The 9,241-nt window shown below is 41.6% G+C and overlaps 2 protein-coding genes across 2 annotated transcripts; both read left to right on the top strand.

Annotated features, from left to right (window-relative positions):
- LOC107638766 (aspartyl protease family protein At5g10770) lies at window positions 202-2,195 on the top strand. Its single transcript, XM_016342154.2, has 2 exons — window positions 202-375; window positions 542-2,195. Exons 1-2 carry the CDS (start codon window positions 306-308, stop codon window positions 1,855-1,857), a joined length of 1,386 nt encoding a protein of 461 aa, XP_016197640.1. The 5' UTR covers window positions 202-305; the 3' UTR covers window positions 1,858-2,195.
- LOC107635974 lies at window positions 3,863-5,262 on the top strand. The gene is made up of 3 exons (XM_016339521.1): window positions 3,863-4,022; window positions 4,151-4,824; window positions 4,924-5,262. The coding sequence occupies exons 1-3, from the start codon at window positions 3,863-3,865 to the stop codon at window positions 5,260-5,262; spliced, it is 1,173 nt and encodes a 390-aa protein (XP_016195007.1).

The raw sequence follows: 9,241 nt of genomic DNA, 5'->3' as shown, positions 1-9,241 counted from the left end.
AAATTATTTTTTTATAAATATTTATTTATATTGTCACTTTCATTTTCAAATAATTAAGACCATTACTATGATCATTAAAATTATGATTTTTGCCTATTTTTATCAAGTGAAGACATATTTTTAGTCACTACTATCTCAAGGTAAGTGTATTTTACCTTTTGATATAGCAACTAAAAAAGATGTAAATATTATCCAAAAGCGTGAAAATATTTATTGTTTTTTCTTATATAGCTTAATGTAACATGTATCAAGCTATGAGGGAAGAACATCAGAATCATAAACCAAATTTTTAACTTATTCACAAGATGAGCTTCTTTTGGTTTCTATTCTTCTCTGCACATTTTGCAATAGCAACTTCTCTTGTGCAACTTGGAGGCAAGTAATCACAACACACACTCCTAATTGAATATCTAGTTCCCTTTTTTGTTTTTAATTTTTTTAATCATCAAATAGGGAATGCAATCTTTATAGAATGATTCTGAAATCATGCCAAGCAATGATTGACTATGATATTATCTTGTTAACTTTCTACATTTTGCAGATAATGATTTGAGGCACAAGCTAAGTGGCATGCACCTAAGTTTGTACCATGTTACAAGCCTTGATCCTTCTCTAACATCAAATTCAAAATCACCAATTTCATACTCTGACATATTCAACAAAGATCAGGACCGTGTCAGGTACATTCAATCGAAACTAGCCAATAAGGTGGATGTGAAAAGTTCTGACAGAACTTTGGGACCAAAACTTGTTAGCACACCATTGAAATCAGGTTTGTCAATAGGTTCAGGAAACTACTATGTCAAAATTGGATTTGGAACCCCTCCAAAATTCTCCAGCATGATTGTAGATACTGGAAGCTCTCTTTCATGGCTTCAATGCGAGCCTTGTGCTGTTTCTTGCCACCCACAAGTTGACCCCATTTTTGATCCTTCAACATCAAAGTCCTACAAAACCTTGCCATGTTCTTCAACTCAGTGTTCTTCTCTTAAGGCTTCAACACTCAATGATCCAGGTTGTTCAACTTCCACTAAAACTTGTGTTTACAAAGCAAGCTATGGTGATTCATCTTTCTCAATTGGTTACCTGAGTCAAGATTTGTTGACTGTTGCTCCATCATACACAATACCAGGTTTTGTTTTTGGTTGTGGACAAGATAATCAAGGCTTGTTTGGAAAGGCTGCTGGTATATTAGGCCTAGCCAATGATAAACTCTCATTGATTGGTCAATTATCAAACAAAAATGGCTATGGATTCTCCTATTGCCTACCCACATCTTTTTCTTCACCAAATTCCTCAAAGGAAGGTTTTTTATCCATTGGAACCTCATCATTCCCACCATCTTCATCATTCAAGTTCACTCCTTTGATCAAGAATCCAAAGATTCACAGCTTGTATTTCGTCGACTTATCGGTTATAACCGTGGCCGGAAAGCCATTAGGAGTGGCTGCATCAAGTTACAAGGTTCCTACCATCATTGATTCTGGCACAGTCATCACAAGATTGCCTATGTCAGTTTACACAGCACTTTCAAATTCTTTTGTGAAGATCTTGTCCAAGAAGTATCCACAAGTTCCGGGGTTTTCGATATTGGATACTTGTTTCAAGGGGAGTTTGAAGGATCTTTCTTCAGCAGTGCCTGAGATTCAGATTGTGTTTCAAGGGGGTGCTAACTTACCACTCAAGGCAGAGAATACCCTTTTGGAGATTGAGGATGGAACTACTTGTTTGGCCATTGCTGGTAGCCCTGAGGATAACCCTATTGCTATTATAGGGAATTTTCAGCAGCAGACATTTACTGTTGCATATGATGTTGCAAATTCCAAGGTTGGATTTGCACCTGCTGGCTGCCAGTGATCATAGGTTATGTAAAAATAAAAAGATTTGTTGCATGCTCCAAAAACATTTACAACCACTAGGTTTCATTTGTGAAGTTAAATGATTATATAAGAATAAAATGAGTGGTTGTAAATGTCTTTGGAGTATGTAATTTATGTATTTTAAGAACATGCAAGTATTTTTACAGCTCGGTGATTGTGGCATGATTCAATCAGTTGCAACTCACAAAGCTGGTGCTGATCCTGCTGGATACAATTGAATCATAAATGTTTATGATATATAGTTATTATCTCTTTTCCTTTTAATGTATTCACATCTTAACTGTGCATATAAGAAAAAAGACAGTTAAATGCTCATGTGAAACTTGCAGTTGCATTAGATTAAGGGATATTTTACTTTTATAATTGTAAAACATAAGGCTGATATAATAAGGCAATTGTTCTGAAATTCCTCATAAATAATAGGGTAAATTGTCCTTTTGTTGTATAGGTCCAATAGATACATATTTAATATATGAAATAATCATATTTTTAATTAATCTAACCCATCCCGTATCTTTATATCTCTTTCAGTGTTTTGTGGGATTTTTTATTTAAATAAATGTATTAATTACTGAAATAAACAATTTTAAAAATTATTACCAAAATTCGTCCCCAAGTCTTATCTCGTTTACACTGTAAACGAGATAAGGTAACTGCGCATGACATGTGTATATCTCGTTTACAGTGTAAACGAAATACGTGCAAAGTTATTTCGTTTACAGTGTAAACGAGATACGTGTTAAATCAATGCGTTTACAGTATAAACGAGATACAGTAAGACAAATTTTCATCAACTATAAAAGGATGTGCAACCTTTGTCATTCTCCACAAACATTTCATATCTTCTTCTCTCCCGTTTCTCTCACAAAAAGATGGTAAAAATGGTCAGTAATAGCGTATACATAGTTGTGTGTATTTACCCCAATTGTCCTATGAGAAATGATGAAAATAGGGTGATATTTGAGTGTGAGAATCCGATACTATTGTGCACTTGGCGTGTAAGTTCGTTGTCCGAGTTGAAGAATTTGATATTGAGCAACTTTGGTGGCACAGGGACGAGGGAGGTCGGAAGGGTGGGGTATAGATTTCTAGCACCGTTGGGTAATGGAATTTTCCGGTTTTGACTATTTCGGCTTCTGGAGGATGAGCATATGCGACTCATGTTTGACATCCATGGAAGAATCATGACGGAACAAGTGATGGAGCTGTCCGCCGAGGTTGGAGATGTTGGTAGTGGTGGTTCTGTACACTCGACCTATGTGTAGGACGACCGACCTCTCGCACCACCACTCATTCATGTCGCCATTCCAGTGGAAGATATGGAGGTGGATAAGGAAGACTCCAACAAAGAGTACGTTGCCGATAGTGCCGATAGTGATTCCTTTGAAGGGGCAATGAGGAGGAGTTTGTACCAGAGACGCCCGCTTGGATATAGACGTCATGCATGAGAGAACTTTGTTATCTAACACGGGAGAAGAGGATTACAACCTAGATGATGGTGTAGAGTTTCATATCAAATACAGATTCAGATGCCGAGATGCAGTGATGCAGGGTGTGAAGAACTACAGTATTCGCAGGAGTGCTGAGTACCGGGTGATTGAATCGGACCGATTAAAGTACTATGTGAATTGCCGTCAAGCTGCAAATGGGTGTCCATAGAGTCTCCGTGTTTCCCTTCGACAGAACCTCGGATACTGGTGAGTTCAAGTTTAATTGAGGAGTACTTACTCATTTATGGTTACTATATATTAAGTAGTTTCCAACCATGGTTGTTTTATTTCGTTAAGGAGGTCCGTAGGGTTGGTGGAGCGCACACTTATTTAGCACCCACCGTGTCCCAGGACCATCGATAGTTGGATAGCAGTCTCATCTACAAGGTCATCCTGCCGTTGATACAGTTCAACCCATTCGTCAGCATCCCGGTCCTACAAGGTGCGGTCCGACAGAACTATCACTTCAAACCCTCCTACAGAAAGGTGTGGATGGCAAAACAAAAGGCAATTGCTCAGATCTACGGGGATTGGGAGGAGTCATACAATAAGGTGCCGAAACTGCTTCAGGCGCTGCAGAGTTATTTTTTGGGAACTATTTGTGAGCTATGGGTCGTACCGTACTACGACGGGCACCTTCTGGTCCACGACTGTAGCATGTTCGACAAAGTATTTTAGGTTTTTCCATCCTGTGTTGAGACTTTCAAGCATTTCAAGCCATTTGTTTCTGTCAATGGCACGCATCTGTATGGCAAATACGATGGGTGTTGCTTATTGCAGTGGCACAAGGTGGCAACAGCAATATCCTGCCTATTTCTTTTGCCATTGTGGAGTTCGAGAGTACGGAGTCATGGTTGTTCTTCATTACTAACCTGAGACGCCATGTTACCCCACAAGAAGGCCTGTTGGTTATCTCCGATAGATCGCAGGCCATCAAGGCTGCACTCAATGCCGATGATAGTGGTTGGCATCCTCCTAGGGCATTCCACGCTTACTGTATTAGACACATGGCTGCGAACTTCATAACTCATTTTAAGTCAACCGAGGGCAAGCAATACCTTATAAATGCCACTTATAGTCCAAGAAAGGGAGGGTACGAGTGGTACATGGATGCCTTGAGAGGGTTGTCGCCTGGGATGGTGAACTGGGCTGGCCATTTCAACCCAGAGATATGGCTACAACACTACGACAGTGGTTGGCGTTTTGGTCATATGACAACAAATCTGTCGAAGTGCATTAATGCAGTTTTCAAGGGTATACGGTACTTGCCGATTTCTTCCATCGTGCGTATCACGTACGAACGGTTGCAGAAATTGTTCGTCACAAAGGGCAGGGAGGCGCAGTCACAGCTGGCTGCTGGAAACCGGTTTTCCCAGAGGCTGATGGCAGCCATTGAGAAGAACAGAGAAGGAATCCCGAACATGCGTGTTACTCATTGTGATCGACAGGCTTCTGTGTTTGTCGTGGAGGAGTTAGAGTCGTTCGAAGGTTGGTTGCAAGGTTCCTTCTGAGTTCGGCTATCAGCGGGTTTGTGTGACTATGGACTCTTTCAGGCTCTCCACTACCCATGCCGCCATGCGCTTGCCAGGTGTGCCGTCGCTAGCATCGAGTGGGCTCCGTATGTTCATCCAGTTTATAGGCAAGAAGATGTGTTCAAGGTGTACGAGATGGAGTTTTCACCGACACCGGATGAGTCCTTGGGGTCGGAGTGGGATGGGACACTGCTCCGTCCTAACCCACTCATGTGCAAGAAGGCTACTAAGAGACCCGTGTCCAGTAAATTCTGGAATGACATGGATGAGGTCGAGCGACAGGAGAAGCAGTGTGGCCTCTGTATGCAAGTTGATCATACTAGAAAGGGTTGTCCTAATAAATCCACGAACGATGCTTAGGGTTGATAGTCCGTTTATTATTGTTGCTTCATTTTATTGTAGTAGTTTTGTTTTATTGTAGTTGTTTCCTTTTAGTGTAGCTGTTTCATTTTATTCCAATTGGTTTCTTAAATGCTAGTTGTAACCCTTTATTATAGTTTTGTATTCTTATAAGACTTGTGCTAAAAATTATCCGCGGTCGTTGTTTACATAACATATTTTAATTTCAGTTGCATAGCACCCTTACAAGTTCCACCGAATTTTTTCATAATAAAAACAAGATCATTATAAAAGGACTACATATAAAGTTAGCATATAACTATCGAGTATACAATACAACTTCGATAAATATTAAAATAAGAAACTCAACCTAATAAACAAGGAACACCTATACAATACAACTTTAACAGTCTAGGAAATAAAGTTACCAACAAACGTAAGTCATCACTGGTGTTGGGGATCCTGATAGTGGAGCCGATACCCGGTACCACACAGCAGAGGCCGAGTCTGGCGCTGAAGTCGGGTAGGTCGAGGGTCTACATGAGGCATGGACTAGATAGCAGGATCCTGTGGCTGCTGCGGATGTGGTGGCAAAGGTGGGATGTAGGGGCTGATGAAGGGGTCACCTGAGGCCGCGATGAAGTAAAAAAGGTACCATAGTCGATCGACGGGGTGTCGCATACTGGGCACCTGGTCGAACCCCGCTCTGTACGATGACCCAGAGGCAGGAGATATCTGTGGCATCCAGGCAAGGTCTGTGCAGGAGCAAATAGATGTTGATACTGTCCGACACCCTGCTCGCTGCCAATCCGGAATGAGTCCGTGAGGCACTGCATCGAGGCCGGGTCAACGGTATGAAGCTGGAAGGCATCGTCAAAGAAAATCTTCTCAACCATCTGCTCCTTCTGATAGCTGCTGGATGGGCCTACATCATGCCACCCGGGCGGTGATGTGTCCTAGATGGCCCAATGCTGCAGGCCTCCTGAATCGGATGGAGAACGCGATGCGTGGGATGGAGGAGGAGGTGAAGGTGGAGGTGGAGGTGAATCATGGCCGCTTGAGGGGATGTCTTCGTGGTCCTCATGTCGGTTGAACCCCTTCGCCTGATCTGCGCTCTCTGTGACCCCTCTCCCTCCGAGCAGGCTGCTGGGTGTCCGTCCTAACCTCCCTCGCATGCCTATGCCAATCAGAAACTCCCCGAGGAAGGTGGAGATCATCCCTCGGCTGGCTGGCAGTGGGCTGGACGTCGACTGGTAACTCGGCCAGCTGGGGATCCTCCAGTACATCTTGGCCTGATAGGTGCCTCACCCGACATGCGCCCCACCACCAATCATAATACTCTTGAGTCAGCCTGTAGTCAAACGTGTGATGAATGGAGATCCTATGGCCAACCTCAAAACGTCTACTCCAGTCGCTGTACCAATCATGAAGCCTGTCAGGCCACCACATATCCTCGCCCCGGCCATTGGATGTTAGGAACCTGTCAGAAAAAATATAGAAAAGTTATGATTGTAATAAATTAAGTCTACCTCAAAAAAAAATAAAGATAAATAATACAAAAGTCGGAACCTGTCAAGGTTCACCGGGGCGCCAGGATCCGGCTGCTCTCCATTGAACTGGCGCTTCACCTGATCAACCTGGTGAAACTAGACGATGTTGAAGCAGACGAGGGGGACGATTGACATCCATGTCCCCCACTCTTCCTCCTCGAAGAACCAAGGGGGCACAGAGCCTGCAGAGCAGGTCATCGTATGCCATCAGACAAACTAAACCAACAGTTAAAGTAGAGAATGTATAAATATTTGATGTCCCATAAGGTAAACAATGTTCCAAACCTAATAATTCAGTAAGTGCGTACTAACTTATAATTTTCATGAAAAACGAAATCTAAGTAAAGGACTAAATTAGAAAAGAGGCGGTGTCAACCGTGGTACTAACCTCATCAAATCGTAACTGGTCTGTCGCCACTCTCCAGTGCAGAACCCTCCTCTCATGCTGATCTTTGCTCTACTGCTGCAATCCTATCAACCTGACACCAATCAACAGAATAACAATAGTTTCATTATGCAAAAAAACAGGAAATGGTTACAAATTGATAACACAGTAAAGACATAAACAATTGTTACCTCGCAGCCGTAGGATACATGAAAATCCCTTATTCTGGTGGACACCACTGGAAAAATCTCTGGTATATCGAGAAAATCAAAAGCAGAGTGCAGCCAGCGATGTTCGTGACGCCTCGGTATGCTATCGAGCACAGTGACTGGTACGTCCAGGCCAGCACAGCCGAGACCCAAGACAACGCCCGGCACCGCCCGAAGTCCTGAAGCAGCGGTAGCCAACACAGATGGACCAAGTTGTTCGACTTGTTCGTCATCAGATAGCCTCCGATCTATAATATGATGCAATACCTAGCATACTGTCGGAGGGTCTCTGGGTCGTCCGTCGGTGGCATCTAGCGGATACTGTCCCACATCCATACAAGCTTCAACGAGAACAACTCCTTCCTCTGCGCCGCCTGCTATGGAACCACCGGAGGCCTGTCACTAGTAGCCGCTCCACCAACTCCCACGTCTTCGTGCGGTACCACCTGTAGAAGTCACGGAAGCACCCCCAAATTGGTCCCCGTGTGTGCGTAGCCCGAGGTGGTACGCCATGTCCTACATGGTGATGGTGACCTCACTCCATGGGAGATGGAACGTGTGGGTCTCCGGACGCCATCGCTCCACGAATGCCTAATCAGGGAGTTGTCGAATGTGAACCTGAGAGGCACCGTGTCCCCGAATCCAGCCTCCCTCAGATACGGGAAGATAGCGTTGGGTGGAGGAAGGGTATGGCTCACTCGCCGGGGAAGGAAAAGATGAGGCCTCTGACAAAAAAATATATATTCACAATTATTAAAAAATAAATAATTGGATAAGTCTATCAACATAGCAAGCCGTCTTCACTATTCTACACATAACCCTAACAGAATCTTACACGTATGTACTAGCTGAATTTATGCCGACACAAAATTCTCTGTAACTATGTACTTTCTTAACTAATACACATTTACTCATTCTGTTACGTGGATTACAAACATTCAATAAAGTTATTAACAATGTAACCAACAAAGTCTGACTTAACTAAATATTCTAATTATCAAACTTCGCTAGTTACTAACTAAATTAATAATTATGTAATAACAACCTAATACAGGAAAAATAAACTAGAGTTCCAAATTTCAATCTATCACCTATTCCTAATGATACAAACTGTATTCTAGTTCTTGGCAAGTACCCTAACCATGGCTACATATATACATATATATTTATATGAGATTACATAAAAGTTAAGATAACAAAACTTAACCTCAAAGTCCTTTGTCCTTGCGCAATGCTAAGTCTCATTCAGCCGGTTGATGTCCCGATCACTATCTTCTGCGCGCGCCATCATTGTATTACCCAATAATATAGATAGAAAGAGATAAAAGAGAGGAAAAAGTGGTCGAAAGGTTCAAACTGGCCCAGAACCTTGCTGTCAACGACATATATTTATAGCCGTCCACCAGTCATATCTCGTTTACACTGTAAAAAAAAAATATACACACGTACTTTATCTCGTTTACAATGTAAACAAGATATGACTTAGGAACAAATTTCGGTAATAATTTTTAAAATTATTTATTTCAATAATAAATATATTTATTTAATTATTTAAATAAAAAATCTCATATTTTTATGCCTAAAAATAAATGCAGCCCAATGATAATTAATATTTTATGTTCACCTGATCAAGTAAAAATGTAAAATATTAAGCTTCATTAAATCCATGTCCCATCTAAATGTGAAGGCTTAGGCGGCGGCATAGAACTAACATTAATTAATCAATGTGTTTGTCTTTTCCTTTTTAAATATAATTTGTTGTGTAGAAAAAATGATACAAAAGATAGATGACTCAAAATAGGACTCTTAAATCATAAATTATAATTAAAATCTATAAAATTTATAAGTAAAATTCA

The sequence above is a fragment of the Arachis ipaensis genome, chromosome B04, assembly GCF_000816755.2.
Source record: "Arachis ipaensis cultivar K30076 chromosome B04, Araip1.1, whole genome shotgun sequence".
Lineage (NCBI taxonomy): Eukaryota > Viridiplantae > Streptophyta > Magnoliopsida > Fabales > Fabaceae > Arachis > Arachis ipaensis.
Note: the sequence above shows the minus strand (reverse complement) of the source record. Positions and strands in the feature narration are given on the sequence as shown.

Bases quoted from the DNA above. Each gene is read 5' to 3' on its own strand.
- LOC107638766 (XM_016342154.2), top strand. From the start codon at position 306: ATGAGCTTCTTTTGGTTTCTATTCTTCTCTGCACATTTTGCAATAGCA. The intron at 376-541 runs GCAAGTAATCAC...TACATTTTGCAG, and splicing joins TTCTCTTGTGCAACTTGGAG to ATAATGATTTGAGGCACAAG.
- LOC107635974 (XM_016339521.1), top strand. From the start codon at position 3,863: ATGGCAAAACAAAAGGCAATTGCTCAGATCTACGGGGATTGGGAGGAG. The intron at 4,023-4,150 runs GTAGCATGTTCG...TGCTTATTGCAG, and splicing joins GCACCTTCTGGTCCACGACT to TGGCACAAGGTGGCAACAGC. The intron at 4,825-4,923 runs GTGTTTGTCGTG...GGACTCTTTCAG, and splicing joins ATTGTGATCGACAGGCTTCT to GCTCTCCACTACCCATGCCG.